This window comes from Arachis hypogaea, chromosome 4, assembly GCF_003086295.3.
Source record: "Arachis hypogaea cultivar Tifrunner chromosome 4, arahy.Tifrunner.gnm2.J5K5, whole genome shotgun sequence".
In the NCBI taxonomy this organism is placed as follows: Eukaryota; Viridiplantae; Streptophyta; class Magnoliopsida; order Fabales; family Fabaceae; genus Arachis; species Arachis hypogaea.
In genome coordinates this window covers 119,550,815-119,576,506 of record NC_092039.1, presented here as the reverse complement: position 1 = coordinate 119,576,506, position 25,692 = coordinate 119,550,815, and the positions used below count along the sequence as shown (strand labels likewise).

The following is a 25,692-nucleotide window of genomic DNA, read 5'->3' as shown; positions in this document are numbered from 1 at the left end:
GAACACACAACTCGGAGGCGGCTCCCAGACGTAAATCAAGTCGGAGACCACACTCCTCCAGCGCTTGGGCCTCAAACAAGTCCAACCACCGTCCGGTTCTAGGTAAGCCCCGGAACATTGGCGCCGTTGCCGGGGACCTGGAGCTCAACTCTTGATAATGGCGGATGACCAACAAGATGGTCGGACAACCTCTCGACATGGATAAGATGAAAGCATGTTAAAAAGAAGCTGGAATACAGTTTCTATGGATGCCAGAAATCTTGTAAAAACTTCTCCAAATGGACAGAGGATATCAAATAGGGATGATGATTCTACTCCTACAGTTAAATTGGATTAAAAGAGAAGAAAGCACCGTCCCAAGGCCATTGTAGAAGGCAAACCAAGACGAACTCGAAAGCCAATTGAATAAAAGAATTTTCAATTCAAAAAATTCAATTGGCAAAAGAAGTTACGTGAAAAAAAAAAGACGAACTCGAAAGCCAATTGAATAAAAGAATTTTCAATTCAGAAAATTCAATTGGCAAAAGAAGTTACGTATAAAAAAAAAGAGGGAGAGAAAAGGGAACGTGACTAATCCCAACCTCTTCGTGAAATAGGATGGACAATGACATCTGTGCCGACTTACAATCTCGGAAAAGTCCATGATACCCACTCATGGAATGGAGCAGTTGCATGTTCCAAATTCACAGGTTTTATAAATAAATAAAATATCCCATATTAGTCAGTAATTGAAGAAAGAAGGGAAAACGTTGTTGATAAAAACAATGAAACCTTTCTTTTCAACTTATGCCAAAAAGTGCAGCATCAATCCATTTGAATGCAACCTAATCCGACAATGAAGTGATGAATCCAGTTTTTTCTTCATTGGATTCACATATCAATTACAACAGAGCAGTGAATAACACGAAAAATTCACATGGTACATCTTTCGTTGGTTGCTCACAAATTACATCACTGCCAATGAATATGGAAAGAAATATTCCTGCGGTAGAATTTGATGTTGTTTGCACACCAATAAAGATGGATGTCTTCCAGGAAGAAAACTGGAATCCGATCCAAAGAAAAAAGAAAGTCGGAGTGACAAAGGCCCAGTCTTCATTGGAGGGAATGATGGTCAGACTTTTCTTCAAAGGTCGGATGAGCCGGGAGCTCACAAAGAAAATCTGACCTCTTTTAGAGAGCTCACGAATAAAAGTCCGACCTCTTTTAAAGGTCAGACTTTACAATAAGGTCGGATGAGTTGGGAGCTCACCAAAGAAAATCCGACCTCTTTTAGAGAGCTCACGAATAAAAGTCCGACCTCTTTTAAAGGTCAGACTTTACAATAAGGTCGGATGAGTTGGGAGCTCACCAAAGAAAATCCGACCTCTTTTAGAGAGCTCACGAATAAAAGTCCGACCTCTTTTAAAGGTCAGACTTTACAATAAGGTCGGATAAGTTGGGAGCTCACCAAAATCCGACCTCTTTTAGAGAGCTCAAGAAGAAAAGTCCGACCTCTTTTAAAGGTCAGACTTTACAACAAGGTCGGATGAGCTGGAGCTCACAAAAAAAATCCGACCTCTTTTAGATCCCACGAAGAAAGTCCGACCTCTTTTAAAGGTTAGACTCTACAATGAGGTCTAAAACCTCATTACTCAGAAGAATCCGACCTCTTTAGATCCGACAAGGAAAAAATCCGACCTCGTTTTGGAGTCTGTAAAAAATCCGACCTCTTTCACGATCAACTCTACAATGAGATTCCGACTTCTTTTAAAGATCAGGGTCTACAATGAGGTCGAAAACCTCCAAGCTTAGAAAGAAATTCCGACCTCTTTCCAAGCTTAGAAAGAAAAATCCGATCTCTTCTAAAGATCCAAGCTTATGAAGATAATTTGACCTCCTCTGAGGATTCAAGTCTACAAATAAAAATCCGACTTCCTTTAAGAGCTGACAAAGAAAAGTCCGACTTCTTTCTTGAGGTACAACTTCGAGAACCAGATCCCAAGCATAAATGGCCATGAGAAGGTCATACGAAGAAATTTCTCAACTGACAACCTCGTCTTGATTCAAAATGACATCGGGCCAAAAGCGGACGAAGAAAAGCCAACACCAAAATGAAAAGATCCAACAAAGTCACTTAAGACTTGAAAAAGAACTACTACAACATACTCAACTTACTCGAAAACAATCTACCTAGATTGTGCCATGTTTACAACAAAAGGGATACTACAGCTAGAAAGCGCACCTTACTCCTTAATGCACACTTTTTCTGACTTGAAGTGATGAGATCCAAAGTGGCGCAAGAAGTTATAAATGCAAATCGTGGTCCGACCTCATTAAGCCACTTGTACTAAATCAAACTGGCAAGGGGCAAAGCCTAAAACGAATTGCACAAATAACTTAAGGACAACGTGATCATAATCAAACATCAACACGAAGAGGATGTAAACCCGACGTCACAACAATTTGTTTAAAACAAATTGAGAAAGGACGGCGATTATAAGAATGCCTCCTCAAGCCAAGAGATAAGTATCCGACCTTACTAAGTTGACACAACAAGTATAAAACAAGTTATCCGACCTCCCAAAAAGAGAGTCCAAAATAACTTGTAAAAGTCACATAGCAACAAATAGTAAGATTCAAGAATGGCATGACTGAATACTCGAGTTCGACTTTAGGAAGCTCGACCTCGAGTAGGGGCACTGGCTTATCATGAAAGCTAAGTCCAAAATTATTAAAAACTAAAGACAACATTCTACAATGATGCTAGAGCACGAAAGAAGAACGTGACCCCTTCCAGAAACCTGAGAGCAAACTCAGATAAGGAAAGAGCTCTTGAGACAAAGGATGGCTACGAGATTCGCCGCAAAAGACCTCATCTTGATAAGAAAAAATATCAGGCTACTGAGTTCGGGCGAATGAAAGCTAACAACAAAAAGGATAGGACCCTACAAGATTACTGAGATCTTAGGAAAAGGTTATTACAAGGTGACCGACTTAAACAGCACCGAGCTACCAAGGTCGTGGCATGCTTGCAACATGAAAATGTACTATAGCTAAAAGCGAACTCTACTCCCTAATGTACTCTTTTTCCAACTTCATGATTTTTTCCCAAAAATTAAAGGATTTTTTCTGAAGAAGGGTTTTTAACGAGGCATCATAGTAGAGACTAAGGGATCATAGATAGTGAAAAACCCTTAGTAGCAGTAAAAGTACCTTCGCAAATAAATAAAGATCTTTTATCTCTTATAAATTCCTTCTCGTTTTTCTTTCTTTCTACGAAACGCGCCGACTTAAGCTCGACAAAGCGTGAAAATCCCATGAACCGACCTAGATGGTCGTCAGGATAAAACGACGAGGTACAAGTCGGTGTAAAGAGGTTATAAAAGTCGATCGTAATAAACTCGGAAATTATCTGACTTACAAGTCGGAAAAACCGAGAAAAAAGGAAACGCATCGCAAAAATAACCTAAATCATAAGAGCTCAATAAATCAAAAATTGAGTATAAGGAATACCAAAAAGAGATCAGGAAACCTATTGAAAGCACTAAGGCAAAAGGCTGTCCCGAGTTGTTAAGGAAAACTTAACTTAAAGAAAGGGACAGTCAGCCAAGAAAAAGGTTTTTCAAAACAAATATCAAAAAGGTTTTTTCTAAGATTACTGAAATCTTAGAAAAGGGCTACTACAAAGTGTCAATCTTCGAGGGTGAAAAAATACCCAGGTCGCAACACACCTCCAACATAAGGAGATAAAACAATTCCTTATGAAAATTGATTTTCTACAATTAATACACACCAATTGAAGCTCGATAAACCGCGAAAATCACGGGCCGATCATATAGAAATCGTCTGGATGAAGCGACGAGGGACCAATTGGTGGAAAGAAGTTACATATGCGAATTGGAAAGAAAACACCTCGAAACAGCTCGGGCCAAACGGGTTGAAAAAGTTGTGTTTAGAACAAGTCGCAAAAGTAACTTAACTAAATATGCCCCTTGAGGCATAAATACGATCTAACAACTCGATCCACACGGATAACAAATGGATCGTACAAAATCTCAAGCCCACAATCTCATCTCTACAAGTTCTAAAAATAAACGACCTAGTCGTATAAAATGGAACACTTTCACAAAAACAAGTTGTTCCAAGAAAACTTGTTCTAGCATTCACAACAACATAAGGATAACTTGGATTAAACGAGTTATGCCAATCAACCATATTTTCAACGAAATTGTGTTAAGCACAAGTCGTGTCTATCTAAAAGCAAAGCTTTAAAAGTGATTTGTATCAAAATGAATCACTCCAACCAAACGACTCGTATAGAAACGAGTTAAAAAGGAAGGATTGTAAACGTTTTTGAACAAAATCGAAACGTAAAAACTATCCTCCAAAACAACTTGGATAAAACAAGTTGTATCATACACAAGGACGACAACCTTGTAAAAACTAGAAAGGGGAAGGAATAAGCATATAATCCCTTCACCTAAGGCGCCAATTTATGCTCGACAGAGCGCAAAAATCACGAGCTGGCCTTTTCAATGGTCGCTCGGATAAAGCGACGAGGTATAAATTGATGTCCAATGGTTATAATACGGCTTGATGATTTAAAACAACTCAAGCCCATGAGTTGAACAAAATCAAGTAAAAAATAACCATATGATCTAAGTAATTTGTAAATTGCGCAAAACAACTTGATATATAACGAGTTGTGCTTCAAAAAAGTGACTTGTGTAAAAAACAAGTCATCTAGAAAACTCAGAATGAATGAGTTCAACAAAAAAAAGGCTTCATCCGAAAATCCTTTCTGCTTGATTGCTCGAGTCCGACTTCATAAAGCTCGACCTCGAGCAGGGGCATAATGGATAAAGCAACGAAGTCCGATGGTTATAAAGATGATCTGATAGTTTAAAAGGATTCAAAATAAACAATTTGTACTTGAAACAAGTTGTGAAGTCCTAAAAAACAGCTCGAATTTAAATGAGTTGTATGAAATTAGATCAAGAAATAGCCACGTTTTAATTAAACGATTTGAAATAAAGCAAATCGTAAAACCTTAAAACTACTCGTATCAAACGAGCTAGACGAGGGTATACTAAAAAATAATTACAAGTCTCAAAACAAGCGATTTGTATTAAAATAAGTCATGCATCCTCAAAACAACTCGAACTGAACGAGTTGTACAAAATTAGGATAAGAAATGTTTTCTGGTTAAGCACGATGTGCTAAAACCAGTCATACAAAGCCTACAAGCCTTAAATAACTCGGAAAGAACGAGTTGTACCAATCAATCTTAGAAAAAAGACCTGGCCAAAAACAAGTCGTTTAAAGAGGGAAAAGTATTTATAGCACGTTAGCGGCATAAGGGTAAATTGACGCGATCATTAAAGAAACGCGCTGTTACCAATATAACTGCTCTCACGTGTAAATGCGAAAACCCCAATGGACGCGACATTTGATTAGACTTGGCGGTTAAGAAAATCACGTCGGTTACAAACCCAAGTTCAATACTCGAATCCAACTCATAGGCAAAAGAGATTGGACTCGAGTAGGGGCACTGTTACTACCCTGACCCAACGCTATGACCCAGGTCCAAATACGCCAAAAGGCCCAATCCAAAGATTGGCTTTCGTTATTCACCGACCTCTTCAAAAGAGGTCGGACTCAACACAGACTTCTTTCCAAAGAAGTCGGGCTCAAGAGATAGCTGGCAGATAACACTTATTCAAGTAAGTAACTGCCCCTAAAATCTCTCAACCCACTTCTAGAAGCCATATCCCAACAATCCCTAGATAAAGGGACGGTTATCCACCTAAAAAGGTGGCACTACTCCAACGGTGGTTATTGGATCACCACTATAAATACCCTGACACTCCTCAGGTATCTCTAAGTTCCAATACATTCTAAACCTACTTAACCCCATGCTGACTTAGGCATCGGAGTGTCTTTGCAGGTACCACCCCCCATCTCTTGGAACACACAACTCGGAGGCGGCTCCCAGACGTAAATCAAGTCGGAGACCACACTCCTCCAGCGCTTGGGCCTCAAACAAGTCCAACCACCGTCCGGTTCTAGGTAAGCCTCGGAACAGCAACTATAAGAAAACAGAGTAAAGGAGAATATATGCAACAAAAAAAAAAAATTATTTCCATGAATTTTCCAAAGAAATTAATAGGACGTGAAAATACATATACATACTAAGGTAATGTTCAATTTGATTCTTGACATTTTCAGCGCTCATCAAAATAGTACTCAAAATAGTACTTGACTTTTGTTAATGACAAATTAGTCATGAATTTACAAATTGTGAATCTCATTCGTCCAAATTCAATTACCGTTAACACAGTACTAACATGGAAATGTAACATGGCGGCTAAGATTTCAGTACGATCAAATAGGTATCTCACACCAATATAAAACCAATTAACCAAAATGAATTCAAGTAACTAATTTAGGATACTTATTTGATCATATTAAAGTCCTAGACATATCATCTTACCATTGTGGATGCCACCCTGACACTTAAGCGCTCCATATCAGCATTGTTTTAACAACAATTGAATTAGGGACAAAGGAGATTCACGATTTGTAAATTCAGAGATCAATTTGGTCATTTTCGAAAGTCAAGATTGTTTTGATGCGTGTACCTCCATATATATTCGTATAATAACAATTTAAAACAAAACATTGACACTACATAGAAATTAAACTCGTGGGATTGATTGGGAGTTTTTGTGGATGAGATAGGAAAGAAGGCCATTTTTCTTGGTCAGCAAATCCTTGTCAAAGAGATAGGAAAAGAAGGAAACATAATTGCTTCAGAGCTCATCCTGCACATCAAAGTGAACATATTTTTCAGTAACATATAAGACATGATAGCTTCGTCCTCGACTTAATCCTTTTCATCAATGCTATGATATGAAAACTTGGCATTACTTTTAAGGTTTTATGTTGAGAATGATCATAAAAAAAACTACTCTATCTCCAGTGAATCTATTTAGCATTAGAAAGAAGAAATGCTGGAAAAGTTGCTACTTACATGATCATAGTCATAACAGCGATGCTGCACGTCCAAAAAAGAACAATTCAGTGCAATTGTTGTTGAAAAAGAAATGCAACAGAAATCAGCATCTAAACAAGATTTATTAAACAAAAGAAGAGTAAAAATTGAAGTCAATTCAGGCAAAGATAAAAAATGGAGATAATACTCAATTTTGTCTCTGAAATGTAACCTATTCTCCAAATTAGTTCTTGAAAGATTTTGTTAATCATATTCTTAAAAGATACAACTGTAAGTCAAATTGTCATCATGCCACATGACACGTGACACGTCATTACCTAATGGATGGAAGTATCACTTTGTCCCACGATTATTTTTTTTAAGAACTAATATGACTAACAAAATTTTTCAATCACCAATTTGGAGAATGTATTATCTTTTAGGAACAAATTTGAGTATCAACTCGGTACAAACCCTTCTGTATTTGTCTCTATATTTGTCCTGGTATCGTCGATCATGGCCCCTCTCTCGCCTGCGCCTCTCGCCTTCTTCTCTTTTTCTTTGAGCCTCCTGCACAAAGAAGGTTTTAACATCCTTGAAAGGAAACTTGATTGTCTCTCAAAACAGATGATGGAACTCAAAAGGTGTATACATGTCTATGTACCTCTTCCTCTTTGGCTTTTCTCACTTTTTCTGCTTCCTCAAAAGCCTCCTTCTCAATCTAATAAGCCAAAGGACAAAGTTCATGTTAAAGGAGAATCAATTATAATCCATAGTAGCAGCTTCATTATGATTGCATATTGAAATTTGAAAGCCTTCAATATCATACATTTTGAAGTTATCCTTATATTAGTCCATTATGTATAAATTTTCCAATGTATTCCTTTAATGTATCTTTTTTCTGTTCAAAGGTATACTAGTTTGATTTCGAGCTAAATCGAATAATAGAAAAGCTCACCTCTCTATTGGCAAAAACTTCATCAACAACTTGTCTTGCATAATCAGGATCGTCACAAATCAAAACGTTGTCGAAAACCGAACCACCTTTCACCTGAACCACAATATTCAGTTTACTTCATTAACTGATGCCACCAATTTTGGCCAAAAAAATGGTTACAGCATAATCCATGAAGCCATCACTAAATTTGAAAGTTTTCATTCACCATACCTGCCAAACTTTGATACCAACATACTGGATAGGCTTAAGTACATAAAGATCAGGATCATCTTCAAACTCTGATACAGAGAAAAAGAATGAAACTTAAGCACTCCATTGTATGCAAGAGAGTTTGTAGTATACACTAAAATTTCATAAAGAACCTAAGGATACATTTGAACATACCTGGATTACCAATCCATGGAGTTTTTCCACTTCCCTTGGTAGTTAGGGTTCTTGATTTTCTGTTTAACATGAAGGTTGAATCTAAGATATATTGGCTAAGAATGAAAAAGAAAAGACAACACAGAAAAAAAGGCCTAATGCTTGCAGCTACAAACCTTTCTTTTCCATGGTCCTTTGTATTCCGGATTTGGAATTTTTGGTGGCCTCCAGATACCATCTTCCTCTTCATCCTAGTTTTCAGGCTAATCAAACATAAGAAAAGGTATGAGATTTTTTGCTTCAAATTGTTTTTTTCATTGATCTCATCATCATAGAGCTTTGAAAAACCAAAATAATGCAAACCAGTGAAGAAATAAAATAAGATGGAATGGAGGAAAATGAGAATACAAAATGAAACGGCAAATTGAGGATGCAACTATCAACTAACCTCTTTAGCATTCGGATCTGGAATTAAGGCTGGGATTGAATCATATCCCTGCAACACCAAAAAAGAAAACAAATAAGTTTGTAATCGTCTCAAGCAACAAAAGCATCATCCCTTGTTCAGTAATAACTAATGAAAATTTAAAACTTTTGGATACCTCGGGTTTGACATCATCAGGGTCTTCAATGTATTCCCTTCCGTCCCAGTCTTTAGGCTGCGAATCGGAAGATGTTTTAATCATTTAATGTCAAAATAAAATTGTACAGAATCATTGCTAGATCACAAGAAATCAAACCTAAAAGCATCACATGTCAAGCTAATAAACCATGTTTAGAAACTGACTATTTGCAAAGTAAAACAGGTCAAAATCAAACCTTTTTTGCGTTGGTATCCTGGAGTTTCCGCAGTGGAAGAATGTCCCAATCTGTATACATGCTTCCTGAATCTCTCTCTCTATTATCAATCAAGACGCTGTATGACGCCTCCGGCCTAAGAATGAATGTGTAGAAATGAGTTAACTTGTCAGTTTCACATTGCAGGTCCTTCTTGATGGGATAGTTTTGACCCTGGTATGAGAGTATGACATGGAGCTTCTTTGTGTCTGTTCCACATATATCTGGTCCAAACATTAAGTTGTAGAGATTCTATCAGTTTAACATCCATCTTGGTCGAAGATTCAGATAAAGAAGACAAAAGAAAAATACATCCATCAACTTTTTATTCGTTGTGATAGTGCTTTTTAGGCTTCTAAATACCATTAGTACAAAAGAAGAAGTGATGAGAATTGGTTAATATTCTTTGAGAATAAGATTATTCAAATTGCAGATTGATATTTGGTCACTTGATAATTCAAGAAGCATAGACAAAGTGATGAATGTGGGATAAGCAACACACCTGTAAGGAGTATTGCCGCCAAACTTCTTCTGATTGACAAAACCAGAGAGGAGCTTAATGTAACCGCCACCACACTTGATATCTTGTCCAAATTTTATAGAGTATTGGAGGACCAATGTTCTGTTCTTGTAGGTGAATTCTGGTATCTTTGCAGAGATTGCAAAGTGTTTGGCATCATTAGACGTTTGAATGCCTAAAAATCACACATAATGTACATATTAAGGAAATGAGACAAATAGAAGTCCCTCACGATATAAACTGAATCCACTCATTTAGTTTTTATCACCAATACCATAATCAACAATACTCTTGAAAACAAACTAAACTTAACTGCTAATAACTAAAAGTCATCTGGGTCTCTGTTCTAAGGGTGACCACGGGTCGGTTTGGTTCGGGTTTATGGTAAAATTAGAATTGAATCGATTAAAATATAATTGGTTTGGATTTGCAATTTTTTGTACATGTACCCGAACTAAACCAAACCAATTAAGAACGGATTGACTCGGTTTGGGGGCACAGGGTTCGGTGGTCCAGGAACCTTTGGACCACTTAGTGGTCCAAGTAGAAAACATGTTTTTAGAGTTTTTTTATCAATTGCTACGTAGTCCTTGAACTAATTTTAATTACAAATCAACCCCATATATTTTATTTAATTATAAAAATAGTTTTTTATTTTATAAATTATTATTTTATCAATTATCTATTATATTTATTAACAATCAAATACAAAAATAACAACCAATTATATCCTCCATTCATCCTAATAATTCCAATTGATTAAATAATTAACTTTGATTTCGTTACGTTCGTCCATGGCTTCCAAATCGTGTTTCCTTGAAATTCAATCGATTGGTTTACACTATATCACAAAACAATCGATTGAAAGTTGTAAGGTAGAATGATAAAAAGCTTATACCAATCGATTGTTTATACTTTCCAATCGAATGAATGTCTCAAAACAATCGATTGTTGTTGTTACTCAATCGATTGAATTCACGAAAACAACATGGATTTGCCAAATACAATCGATTGAAAAGTGATGACATTGAAGTTTTAGCCAAATTCAATCGATTGGTAATGTAATCCAATCGATTGGAAGGTGATGAAGTTGAATGTTTTGCCAATTTCAATCGATTGGTAATGGTACCCAATCGATTGAAATGAAACTGTACACTGAAAATTTATAAATTCACCTTTGCTTCGCATGCTGCAACTAATGCATGTTACATACAAGAAACTAAAAAGCACATAAAATAAAAACAGACAATTAATTACATGATTGTTCTATTTTAAATTTAATCTGTTTGTCCTTTGGTTTTGCGCTACTGAAAGAAAATAATCCATGTTTAAATCAAACGCAGGACCAAGATGCTCAACATCCATAATGCCTAATGAAATAAATTATAATACATGGATCACAATAAAATAGCAATAGTCCAAATAAAGTAGTATCAAATGAGTAGTAGCAGAATAAAAGAAAGAACCAAAACCAACATTAACAAAAATATAAATTTGATAATAAAAATAAAAAATTATAAAAAATATTTTATGGTTAATCTTATGTACTCCTTATGTACTTTTGTTATAATTAATTATTATCAATATTAAACTAATAAAAAAATAATCTAAATAACAAGCTCATCCTTTCTCTTCTTTCAGTATTTTGTTTTGGACATCTTCCTTAAGAATGAATTGAATAATCAAGAGTTTCAAACCATATAATAAAACAAAATTGACATAATAAAATAAAAATTGAACTTGCAAGTAACCAACAACGTAATCAAAGAAGGAATCAAAGCAAGGCTGATGAATTCCTCCTCGTACAAGTTCATACCATATAGATATTCCTGCTACTACCCATTTGATACTACTTTATTTGGATTATTGCTATTTTATTGTGATCCATGCATTATAATTTATTTCATTAGGTATTATGAATGTTGAGCATCTTGGTCCTGCGTTTGATTTAAACATGGATTATTTTCTTGATTTTATTTCAGTGGCGCAAAATCAGAGGACAAACAGATTAAATTTAAAATAGAACAATCATGTAATTAATTGTCTGTTTTTATTTTATGTGCTTTTTAGTTTCTTGTATGTAACATGCATTAGTTGCAGCATGCGAAACAAAGGTGAATTTATAAATTTTCAGTGTACAGTTTCATTTCAATCGATTGGGTACCATTACCAATCGATTGAAATTGGCAAAACATTCAACTTCATCACCTTCCAATCGATTGGATTACATTACCAATCGATTGAATTTGGCTAAAACTTCAATGTCATCACTTTCCAATCGATTGTATCTGGCAAATCCATGTTGTTTTCGTGAATTCAATCGATTGAGTAACAACAACAATCGATTGTTTTGAGGTATTCATTCGATTGGAAAGTATAAACAATCGATTGGTATAAGCTTTTTACCATTCTACCTTACAACTTTCAATCGATTGTTTTGTGATATAATGTAAACCAATCGATTAAATTTCAAGGAAACACGATTTGGAAGCCATGGACGAACGTAACGAGATCAAAGTTAATTATTTAATCAATTAGAATTATTAGGATGAATGGAGGATATAATTGGTTGTTATTTTTGTATTTGATTGTTAATAATATAATAGATCATTGATAAAATAATAATTTATAAAATAAAAAACTATTTTTATAATTAAATAAAATATATGGGGTTAATTTGTAATTAAAATTAGTTCAAGGACTACGTAGCAATTGATAAAAAAACTCTAAAAACATGTTTCTACTTGGACCACTAAGTGGTCCAAAAGTTCCTGGACCACCGAATCCTGTGCCCGGTTTGGGTAATTGGGTACCCATGACTTTGAAATTCATAAAAAAAAATCAAATTTTTATCTTACAAATTCAACAAGTACAATAAACATGTAACATCAATAGAAATAATCCAAACATGTTAAATATCAAATACATTAAAAACTAAACTCATTAAAATCCAAACATATTAATAGTGAATAATTATTGTCTAATAGAAAAACCATATATATTTTTTATTTTTTTATTTAATTAATATATGATGAATTTGCAGGTTGGTTCGGATTCCACACCCTAGAACCGATATCCAAACTAATTACTAACAAAAACTATCGGTTTGTTTTGGATTAAACCTGATTACTCGTTAGTTCCAGAACCAATTTAATTGGTTTGGTTTGGATTCAGACGGATAATCGGGTACCCGCTACCCCTGCTTACCCCTACTCCGTCCATTGTCCGGTCATGTGCTTGAACGAACCGACTGTTCCTTCACTTTTTTTTCCAATCTGATGTCACCCAGCGACCTTTCCATCCATCTAAGAAAAATTCCAAACACAAAATTTACCATATTTCACTATCTATTGTGATAAAGATGGATGACCACATATAACTTAGGTGGATTTCATTCTCAAAACTGAGTGAATCTCTTTACAAGACAAAAAGCAATAAATGAAGGTTGAAAGTGAAATAACTTTACATGTATAAATAGCAAGCATCATTAGATGCATTTTACACACAATACAATAAAAGAACAATTCTCTCTCTTTATATTAAACTTTTCTCTTCCTTCTTTCATACGCTACTAATACATAATAGTAATAAATATATAAGCTTCTTCTATTATTATATTAAGATAATTATATTGGTGAATATCAAAACTAGAGTCTTCTATTTACATTTTATTTTATATTATATTTTTTATTTATTTATTCTACAATACGTTATTAGCACGAAGCTCTAACGAAATTTTAGGAAGACTCCAGGTAACAAATTTTCATTATGTCGAAACTCTCTCATCTTGAGTTTAATACTTTTGATATATTTGGGAACAATTATTTACCATGGATACTAGATGCTAAAATTCATCTTGATTCAATGGATCTTGAAAATATCATTAAGGCTGAAAATAATATATCCCAAAAGGATAAAGCCAAGGCCATGATTTTCCTTCGTCGTCATCTTGACGTATGATTGAAAAAATGAATATCCCACATTAAAAGATCCTGCAGATCTGTGGAAAGACCTTGAAAAAGGTATAATCATGAAAAGACGGTGATACTTCCTCAAGCCCGATATGTTAGAGAAAATTTTCTCGACCTTCCATGCCTCGAATGTGCTCCTGCAGTAGCAGTATTGAGAAAAAAATTTAAAAATATTCTGAGCTAATTTCTTGACTTCTTGTTGCTGAACGCAACAATGTGTTGCTTTTAAGAAATCATGAAGTGTGCCCAGCTGGTGTTGCCCCATTTTTTGAAGCAAATGCGGCAAATTATAACCCCAAAAGAGGTAAATGGCAAGATTTTGATAACAAGAAAGATTATGGAAGGAAAAGAAATTATGTTCACAAGAAAAGATCTCACCAGAAGTGGGATAAAGAAAGAAACAATGGGTAAAGTATATCAATTGAGGATAAATGCTTCCATTGTAGTGGAAAGGGCCATTGGTCACGTACCTGTCGTACCCCAAGGCACCTAGTTGATCTTTATCAAGTATCCTTGAAAAGGGATGACAAAAGAAAGGAAACAAATTTTGTTTCAAATGATGAAAATTTCACCACTCATTATGATATATCTAGTTTCTTTAAGGATTCTGAAGGAAATATTGGCTATTTGATCAATGATGGAATAGTTTGATATGTGTATGTGTTTGTTAAGTATCCATGTGAATAATTTTACTGTGCATGTACTTCTACTCATTTTATTATTATTGTCATTTGTTTTAGAAGAAAAATGGTAAGGACATATTCTGAAGATATTTACCTTGCGGATAGTGCAAGTTCACACACTATTCTTAAAAGTACTATATATTTTACCCATCTTGTGCCAAAAGAAGAATATGTTAATACTATTATTGGCTCAGGCAATGTGATAAAAGGTCCGAAAGAGCTATAATTTTGTTTTCCGGAGGAACAAAATTTATAATAAATAATGCACTATTATCTACCAAGTCTCTGAGGAACTTGTTGAGTTTCAAAGATATTCGCCGAAATGGATATCATATTGAAACAATGAATGAGGGAAATCATGAGTATTTATGTATCACAACTCATGATTTAAATAAAAATTTTATATTAGAAAAGTTACCCTCACTTTTATCTGGGTTGTATTATACTAGAATTAGTGCAATTGAATCACATGCCATTGTACACCAGAAGTTTACTAGCCCAAATGAATTCATAACTTGGCATGATAGATTAGGTCATCCGGGAACAACCATGATGAGTATAATTATTGAAAACTCCGATGGATATTCACTAAAGAACCATAAGATTCTTAAATCTAGTGAATTTTGTTGTGCTGCATGTTCTCAAGGGAAGTTAATTTTAAGGCCATCACTAGTAAAGATTGGATTTGAGTCCCCTGAATTCCTAGAAAGGATTCAAGGTGATATATGTGGACCTATTCATCCACCATGTGGATCTTTTATATATTTTATGGTCCTGATAGATGCATCTTCGAGATGGTCACATGTGTGCTTATTATCTTCTCGCAACCTAGCGTTTGCGAGATTACTGGCTCAAATTATTCGATTAAAAGCACAATTTCCAGAAAATCCAATCAAAGTAATTCATCTTGATAATGCTGGTGAATTTACTTCCCAATCTTTTGATACTTATTGTATGGCTAATGGAATAAGTGTTGAACATCCAGTAGCTTATGTTCACACACAAAATGGGTTAGCAGAATCACTTATTAAGTGCCTTCAATTAATTTCTAGACCCTTACTTATGAGAACAAATCTCCAACCTCGGTTTGGGGGCATGCTATTTTACATGCCGCAGCACTTATTCGTTTGAGACCAACGAGTTACCATCAGTTCTCTCCTATGCAATTAGCTTTTGGCCAGCAGCCAAATGTTTCCCATTTGAGAATATTCGGGTGTGCGATATATGTTCCCATTGCACCACCTAATCGCACCAAAATGAGACCCTAAAAAAAATTGGGGATATATGTTGGATATGATTCTCCCTCTATAGTGAGGTATCTTGAGATACGAACGGGAGATGTATTTAAATCCCGATTTGCAGATTGTCATTTTGATGAATCAAAATTTTCAACATTCGGGGGAGAGAATAAGCTTCCTGAAAAGGAACTTAATTGGAATGCATCATCGTTGATGCATTTAGATCCTCGATCAAGGGAATGTGAACTAGAAGTTCAAAAGATTATACATTTGCAAAGAATAGCAAATGAATTGCCTGATGCATTTTCCGATACAAAGAGGATAACCAAATATTATATACCAGCGGAAAATGCCCCTATTCGAATTGATGTCCCAGTAGGACAAGTAGCCAATGAAGCAAATTCACGCCAGAAGCATGGCAGGCCTGTCGGTTCCAAAGACAAAAATCCTCGAAAGAGAAAAGAGGTAAATATGATTCCTGTTGAAAAAGACACAGTAGACACACCTGCAGTTGTCCAAAATTCTTATATAGTTTTAACGCCAGAAGACGTTCAGGTACCTGAAAATTGTGAAAATGATGAGATCTCAATATATTATGTCTTTACAGGAAAGAAATGGGACCGAAATAAGACAATTGTCAATGAAATATTTGCATATAATGTGGCATTAAATATCATGCAGGAAACTAAGGATCTTGAGCCAAGATCAGTCAAAGAATGTCGACAAAGGAATGATTGACCAAAATGGAAAGAAGCCATGAAGGCTGAGTTAGACTCACTTGCAAAACGTGAAGTCTTTGGACATGTAGTCCGTACACCAGAAGATGTAAAACCTGTTGGATACTGGTGGGTATTTGTGAGAAAAAGAAATGAGAAAAATGAAGTTGTGCGCTACAAAGCCCGACTTGTGGCACAAGGTTTTTCACAAAGGCACGGTATAGATTATGAAGAAACGTATTCCCCAGTAGTGGATGCGATAACATTGCGTTATTTGGTTAGTTTATCTGCATATCATAAACTGCATATGCATTTAATGGATGTGGTAACAGCCTATTTGTACGGCTCATTAGATCGTGATATTTATATGAAAGTCCCTGAAGGATTAAAGATATCTAAACCATCCAATGAATATTCGCAAGGGTTATACTCAGTCAAATTGCAAAGATCTTTATATGGTCTGAAGCAATCTGGACGAATGTGGTATAATCGTCTTACTGAGTATCTGGCCAAAAATGGATTCAAGAATGATAATATCTGTCCATGCATTTTCATAAAGAAATCTACATCTGGGTTCATTATAATTGCTGTGTACGTTGATGATTTAAATATCATTGGAACTACTGAAGAGATTCCAACAATTATAAAAACTCTAAAAGAAGAGTTTTGGATGAAAGATCTTGGAAGGACTAAATATTGTCTCGGTCTACAGATCGAGCATATAAAAAATTGGATCTTTATTCATCAAACAACATACACAGAAAAGATCTTGAAAAGATTTTATATGGATAAGTCACATCCATTGAGTACCCCAATGATCGTAAGATCTTTGGATGTGGAAAAGGATCAATTCCGTCCTAAAGAAGAAGATGAAGATATCCTTGGTCCAGAAGTACCATATCTTAGTGCCATTGGAGTGCTAATGTATCTTGCTAATAATACACGACCCGATATATCATTTGCTGTGAACTTACTAGCAAGGTATAGTTCCTCTCCAACCAGAAGACATTGGAGCAGAATCAAGCAAATCTTTCGATATCTTTATGGAACGGTTGATAGGGATTGTTTTATCCCTATGGATCCAAGTCACAACTAGTTGGCTATGCAGATGCTGGCTACTTGTCTGATCCACATAAAGGGAGATCTCAAACAGGATACCTGTTTACATATAGTGGAACAGCTATATCATGGAGGTCCACGAAACAGACGATTGCTGCAACATCCTCTAATCATGCCGAAATACTAGCGATTCATGAAGCAAGTCGCGAGTGTTTTTGGCTCCGGAGTTTGATCCAATATATTCTGTCATCATGTGGACTGATTGATCATAAGATAGCTCCAACTGTCCTGTTTGAGGATAATACAGCATGCATTACCCAACTTAAGGGTGGATACATCAAAGGTGATAGAACAAAGCATATTTCTCCCAAATTCTTATTCACTCATGATCTTCAAAATCAAGGGACAATTGATGTCCAACAGATCCGCTCAAGTGACAATCTGGCAGATTTATTTACAAAGTCACTCCCAAAATCCTCTTTTGAAAGATTGGTACATGAGATTGGGATGCACCGATTTCGAGACATTAAATGATGTCGGCAAAAAGGGGAGACTGTACTCTTTTTCTCTTGGTCAGGTTTTTTTCCCAATGGGTTTTTCTTGACAAGGTTTTTAATGAGGCAGTCCCCATCACTAAAGAATATTGTACTCTTTTTCCTTCACTAATGATTTTTTTCCATTGGATTTTTCTTTAGTAAGGTTTTAACGAGACAATAATCCTAAATGTGATAAAGATGGATGACCACGTATGACTTAGGTGAATTTCATTCTCAAGACTGAATGAATCTCTTTACAAGCCAAAAAACAATAAATGAAGGTTGAAAGTGGAATCACTTTACATGTATAAATAGCAAGTATCATCAGATGCATTTTACACACAATACAATAAAAGAACAATTTTCTTTCTTTATATTAAACTTTTTTCTTCCTTCTTTATAAACTTCTTCTATTATTATATTAAGATAATTATATCAGTGAATATCAAAACGAGTCTTCTATTTACATTTTATTTTATATTATATTTTTTATTTATTTATTCTACAATACCATCAATGTAAAAAAACACTACCACCCTTTGTGCGACAAAGCAAACGAGGTCAGTGCACCAGAATCTATACAGGTGAAAAAAGTCACCGGCGGGTCTACGGGCGCCTTTGTGCGATTCTGGCACTTATAGCTCTTGCACCTGTCTCGATTCTCACTGCACTGACCTCGTTTGTTGCCCGCGTTGTCTGCCGGCATTTTTGCACGAGCAGGTCTTCCGCTTACACAAACTGGTACAGAGACAAAATTGTTGGTTTCGTCCAGCAGTGAACATTTTCTTTTGTTAGAAAACTACAAAGGAGGGCGCCGAATTCGATTTGATGTTCTGAATTATATATTCGCTTTTTTAGTACGGAATGGAAAACCCTTCTTAGTCACAGTTTTGGTGTGTGTTTGATCCAGGTACCGGTTCTGTGAAGTGAGAGGTCACAGAGGATAAATAAATGTATTCTTTTTTAATTTTGGCTCCGGTGATCCCAATCTCACTGCCACGGAGGAGATAGTGTTAGGCGCCGGGTCGGGTGGGGTCTCGGGTTTCTGCTTGTTTGGGCTGGGAGTGTTTTTGCACCATTGAGTTGACTTCATGAACATTTGTGTTAGCTATTTAGAATTGTTATTACAAGAACATATGATAAGTTTATTATTAGTGAAAAATTTTAAATATTTTTATTTGATGAAATATAAAATATGAGAAAGTTTAGGACACAGTAATTTTTGTGTTTTGTGGTTAACACTTAATCATCAAAAAAAAAAAGGTGATCTTCTACCATTGGATGTAATCTCACATCATAACACTCTTCATAAAATAAATATATTAAAAATTTAAATTTTTATATTTTTAACTAAAATTTTTTTATTTTATAATCTTAGCATGTGCTCTATAGATAAACCTATAATTTAAAAGTAGTTTACAATTTTACATCATTCATTGGTAGTTAAAGAAAAAAATTGTACTGGATGTTCATGTATTCCCGGTAAGATTTGAAACAATGGTCTTAGAACTTCCCCAATTAAATTGAGTTGTGACAATGCCATGTTTAATTATTGACAACTGTTCAGATTGCATGGTTCCTCAAGAGAATATTGATAAACGAGTAATTTAATGATGCTGTTGCATTATTTAATCAGTATCATTTCCTATTACTCCATCAAAAGCTTTTTCATTCTCTCTGATTTATTCAACTGAATTTTTTGTTGTTTCTTCTTCGAATTATCTTTCGTTCTCCACCAAAAAATAAATAAAAGTAGGTATATTTCGTTTGCTTTTGCATTTATGCCTTACACTGCTCCAGTGGTAAACACTAAACAGCTAACATTTACTGAACCTGAATTATATATGAAGTTATGAACTATAGAGATTATAATCAACAGTTTTAAATTGAAGAAAGGCAACAGTTGTTTGAAAACTCATGCACTGCAAAAAGCTTTGGCAATTTGGATTGTTATACATTGATGAAAAATGGATGGCAACTATAAGGAAACAGAGTAAGGAGAAAATATGCAACAAAAAACAAATTTTATTTCCATGAATTTTCCCAAGAAATTAACAGTAAAAATACATATATATACTGAGGTAATGTCCGAGAAATTTTCAGCGCTCATCAAAATAGTACTTGATTTTTGTAAATGACCAAATTGGTCGTTGAATTTATAAATTGTGAATCTCATTCTTCCGTAATTCAACTAGCATTAATATTGACATGGAAAGGTAACATGGCTAAGATTTCAGTATGGTCAAATAGGTATCTCACACCAATATAAAACCAATTAACCAAGATGAATCCAAGAAACTAATTCATGACACCTATTTGATCATATTAAAGACTTAGCCATGTTATCTTACCATTGTAGATGCCACACTGACACTTAAATACTCCGTGTCGGCATTGTTTTAACGACAATTGAATTAGGGACTAAGGAGATTCACAATTTGTAAATTCAGGGACTAATTTGGTCATTTTCGAAAGTCAAGTCTGCTTCGATGCACATACCTCGTATAAGAACAATTTAAAACAAAACATTGACACTACATAGAAATTAAACTCGTGGGATCGAATGATCGATTGGGACATTCTTGTGGATGAGATAGGAAGGGCGGCCATTTTTCTTGGTCAGCAAATTCTTGTCAACGAGATTGGAAAAGAAGGAAACATAACTGCTTTAGAGCTCATCCTGCACATCAAAGTGAACATATTTTTCAGTAACATATAAGACATGATAGCTTCTTCCCACTTAATCCTTTTTATCAATGAATGCTATGATATGAAAACTTGGCATTACGTTTAAGGTTTTAAATTATAGTGAACAAATGTTGAGAATGATCATAAAAATACTACTCTCTATCTCCAGTGAATCTATTTAGCATTAGAAAGAAGAAATGCTGGAAAAGTATGCTACTTACATGATCGTAGTCATAACGGCGATGCTGCACATCGAAAAAAGAACAATTCAGTGCAATGGTTGTTGAAAAAGAAATGCAACAGAAATCAGCATCTAAACAAGATTCATTAAACAAAAGAAGAGTAAAAATTGAAGTCAATTCAGGCAAAGGTACAAACCGAGATAATACTCAAATTTGTCTCTAAAATATAACCCATTCTCCAAATTAGTCGTGAAAGATTTTGTTAATCATATTAGTCCTATCTGTAAGTCAAATTGGTCATTTCGTAAGTTAAATAATAATGTGTCATGTGACATTAACTTGTCATGTCATCATGCCAAGTGTCACATCATTAATGAATGGAAGTATCAATTTGACTCAGAGTTGTATCTTTTAAGGACTAATATGACTAACAAAATTTTTCAATGACCAATTTGGAGAATGTATTTTCTTTTAGGGACAAATTTGAGTATTATCTCGGTACAAACCCTTCTGTATTTGTCTTTATATCTGTCCCGGTATCGTCGATCATGGCCCCTCTCTCGCCTGCGCCTCTCGCCTTCTTCTCTTGCTCTTTGAGCCTCCTGCACAAAGAAAGGTTTTAAAATCCTTGAAAGGAAACTAGATTGTCTTTCAAAACAGATGATGGAACTCAAAAAGGTGTATATATGTCTATGTACCTCTTCCTCTTTGGCCTTTCTCACTTTTTCTGCTTCCTCAAAAGCCTCCTTCTCAATCTAATAAGCCAAAAAACAAAGTTCATGTTAAAGGAGAATCAATTATAATCCACAGTAGCAGCTTCATTATGATTGCATACTGAAATATGAAAGCCTTCAATATCATACATTTTGAAGTTGTCCTTATATTAGTCCATTATGTATAAATTTTTCAATGTATTCCTTTAATGTATCTTTTTCTGTTCAAGGTATACTAGTGTGATTTCAAGCTAAATCGAATGCGATTCGAATAGAAAACCTCACCTCTCTATTGGCAAAAACTTCATCAACAACTTGTCTTGCATAATCAGGATCGTCACAAATCAAAACGTTGTCGAAAACTGAACCACCTTTCACCTGAACCAGAATATTCAGTTTCCTTCATTAACTGCTGCACCAATTTTGGCCAAAAAATGTTTCCAGCATAATCCAAGAAATTCACCATACCTGCCAAACTTCGATGCCAACATACTTGATAGGCTTAAGTACATAAAGATCAGGATCATCTTCAAACTCTGATACAGAGAAAAAGAATGAAACTTAAGCATTCAATTGTATGCAAGAGAGTTTGTAATATACACTAAAATTTGACAAAGAACCTAAGGATTCATTTGAACATACCAGGATTATCTATCCATGGAGTTTTCCACTTCCCTTGGTAGTTAGGGTTCTTGATTTTCTGTTTAACATGAAGGTTGAATCTAAGATGAGGAAAAACAACACAGAAAAAAGGGCCTAATGCTTGCAGCCACAAACCTTTCTTTTCCATGGTCCTTTGTATGCTGGATTCGGTATCTTTGGTGGCCTCCAGATACCATCTTCCTCTTCATCCCAGTTTTCAGGCTAATCAAACATAAGAATAAGTATGAGATATTTTGCTTCAAATTGTTTTTTCATTGATCTCATCATCACAGAGCTTTGAAAAACCAAAATGATGCAAACCAACGAAGAAAGAATGTAAGATGAAATGGGGGAAAATGAGGATGCAACTATCAACTAACCTCTCTAGCATTTGGATCAGGAATTTCAGCTGGGATTGAATCATATCCCTGCAGCACCAAAAAACAAATAAATAAGTTTGCAATCATCTCAAACACCAAAAGCACCATCCCTTGTTCACTTATAACTCATGAAAATTTAGAACTTTTGGATACCTCAGGTTTGACATCATCAGGGTCTTCGATGAATTCCCTTTCGTCCCAGTCTTTAGGCTGCGAATCGGAAGATGTTTTAATGTCAAAATAAAACTGTACAGAATCATAGCTTGATCACAAGAAATCAAACTTAAAAGCACCATGTCATGCTAATAAACCTGGTTTAGAAACTGGCTATTTGCAAAGTAAAACAGCTCAATATCAAACCTTTTTCGCCTTGGTATCTCGGAGTTTCCGTGGTGGAAGAATGTCCCAATCTGTATACATGCTTCCTGAATCTCTCTCTCTATTATCAATCAAGACACTGTATGACGCATCCGGCCTAAGAATGAATGTGTAGAAATGAGTTAACTTGTCAGTTTCACATTGCAGGTCCTTCTTGATGGGATAGTTTTGACCCTGGTATGAGAGTATGACATGGAGCTTCTTTGTGTCTGTTCCACATATATCTGGTCCAAACATTAAGCTGTAGAGATTCTATCAGTATAACATCCATTTTTGTCGAAAATTCGGATAAAGAGGACAGAAAGATACATCCATCCACTTTGTTCAACTTTTTATTCCTTTTTGATAATGCTTTTAATTCTCATTACTTTACTTAGGCTTCTAAATGCCATTAGTACAGAACTAGAATCTTTATGAAATTCATTTGATCACTTGATAATTCAAGAAGCATTGACAAATTGAAGAATGTGGGATAAGCAACACACCTATAAGGAGTATCGCCGCCAAACTTCTTCTGATTGACAAAACCAGAGAGGAGCTTTATGTAACCGCCGCCACACTCGATATCTTGTTCAAATTTTATAGAATATTGCAGGACCAATGTTCTGTTCTTGTTGGTGAATTCTGGTATCTTTGCAGAGATGGCAAAGTGTTTGGCATCATGAGATGTTTGAATGCCTAAAAAATCACAATATAAAGTGAATCCATTCATTTAGCTTTTCATCACCAATACCATAATCAATAGAATGAAGTTCATTCCTTTATTTTGGTCACTGCCTCAAACATAACTAGAATAAAATTCACTTGCACATGATATCTCTGTTAAATGAAATTTCCCTTTCTTCATTGAGTGCTGTAAACTTAACTGCCACTAACTAAAAATGGCAGTAACAACTAACAAGTACCTTTGTCATCTGGGTCTCCCGACCATTCTCCGGCCGTGTGCTTGAACGAACCGGCTTTTCCTTCGCTTTTTTTCCAATCGGATGTCACCCAGCGACCTTTCCATCCATCTAAAAAAGAAAAATCCAGACACATAAACAACCATATTTCACCATCAATGTAAAAAAACCAAGACCACCCTGCAAAGCTATAAGCTGAATTCCCAATCCAACACACATTTGTTTTGACTCTTGGTACTTGACTTCTTAGTCTTAGTTTGTGAACTTTATTATTGTTTCAAAAATCCAAACATGGTAAATAATTATTGTATGATAATTAGTTAATTACAACACTAGCCATAGAGTTTGGTTGTAAAGCACAGTAAAAAATAATAACTAATAATATAACCAATTATTACAAAGTAACTAACTTTCAGTTATGACTGACTCACCAAACTCAACCAACCAATCAGATATTTTATAATAATACCAATGAAATATTAAAAATAAGCATCAAGTGATCAAAAGCAGAAAAAACAGTAATACTAACCATCAAAGCGCTCTTCAAAAATGATTTCAGAAACAGAAACAGAAACATGTATCAGCACAAAGCAAAACAAAGCAAGCTTCTTTAACTCAGTTAATGCATTATTATTAGCCATATTGGGTAGTGCCAAGTTCAAGTTGCAGACTTGAGCTACTTATAGAGGACCCTTTTACTTCTTAGCCCTTCCATGCCTTCTTAATTACTTATATGCCATGCACACACTAATTATGGTCCACTAGGAAGGTTATTAGAAGTTTAATAATAAAGCTAATACAAAATAAGCTTTGAGAATCCTTTTTATTTTTATTTATTTACTTATCTTTGCTTTATGCTTTTGGTGTGTTCCCTACTTGTGGAAAGGAACACATGATGTTGATTCCTTGAAAAAGCATGATTGGTGTTAAAATTTTGTCCAATAGAGGGCCAATTTAGACGTAGCTATATCCAATGGTATAATTTCTATTATTTTTTCTCTGTCATATATAATATATTTATCTATATTTGGATTATATATTTGATGTGAATAATTTTTTATAAGTCAAGGTCCACGAGACCTTGTGTTTCATGAAAGTCATCAAACCAAACAACAAGGCAAAGAGAGAAAAGGGTTAATAAGGTACTTTCCAAGAAGGGGCGCGTTAGAATGTTCAATGATGATGACAATGTCAGTCAACTCCAAAGTCCACTAAACTTATTGTGTTCCTTATTCACTTGACTTGGTCCATAGAAAAAATTTACTAATTATCACTCGTATATGTGCTTATGGTCATGACTCATGACATGAAAATTATGAATTCAATTGCTCTATTTCATTTTCCTACTTCATTCTCAATTCTTCGATGAAAGTTCGAAAAATTGGTTTAAAAAGAAATGTAGATAATCTCATATAATGTGTCAAGTGTCAAATTTTCATTAGGAAAACCAAGATCACAACAAGATTAAACAGGAACTTCCAGACCTGATGATTGTCTCGAATGTTAAGATTATCATAACTTTCGGTTTTTAAACTAGTATTTTAAAAGATATTGTTAAATACATTTGTTTAAGCTTAGTAAAGATATAATATTGAAAAAAACAAAAAACAAAAAACAAAAGAGAACCAAACTAAGGCGCTTGTATCTAATCACTAATAATGTTTTTCAGTCGTGCTTAAAATCTTAATTAAGAATAAGTAAAACAACCCAACTATAATTTGTTACTTTTGTTCTACAAATGTAAACTAGGCAGGATTGTCCTCCCATTGAAGCCATATATACATATTCAATTCTAGCGTACAAACTCTCAAATATACGGAATGAGAGAATTTGTATAGGTTTCAATTTCGCATCTGCATATTAGATATATGTAATCACTAATCAATAATCATCACTAATAACTCTTACAATAAGATGGCTAGGTTTTAGGTTACATATGCAATTATTTGA

The 25,692-nt window shown here is 34.8% G+C and overlaps 1 protein-coding gene and 1 pseudogene across 1 annotated transcript; both read right to left on the bottom strand.

The window, feature by feature from the left end:
• Window positions 1-6,111: 6,111 nt before the first annotated feature.
• Window positions 6,112-9,385, bottom strand: LOC112797596 (calreticulin-3-like; annotated as a pseudogene).
• Window positions 9,386-19,864: 10,479 nt separating this feature from the next.
• Window positions 19,865-24,615, bottom strand: LOC112797595 (calreticulin-3). Its single transcript, XM_025840612.3, has 14 exons — window positions 24,272-24,615; window positions 23,746-23,853; window positions 23,326-23,518; window positions 22,823-23,081; window positions 22,616-22,672; window positions 22,463-22,510; window positions 22,218-22,304; window positions 22,083-22,140; window positions 21,909-21,976; window positions 21,726-21,818; window positions 21,426-21,482; window positions 21,234-21,329; window positions 20,767-20,790; window positions 19,865-20,537 (listed from the first exon to the last, which is right to left on the bottom strand). Exons 1-14 carry the CDS (start codon window positions 24,381-24,383, stop codon window positions 20,526-20,528), a joined length of 1,272 nt encoding a protein of 423 aa, XP_025696397.1. The 5' UTR covers window positions 24,384-24,615; the 3' UTR covers window positions 19,865-20,525.
• Between the last annotated feature and the right edge of the window lie 1,077 nt (window positions 24,616-25,692).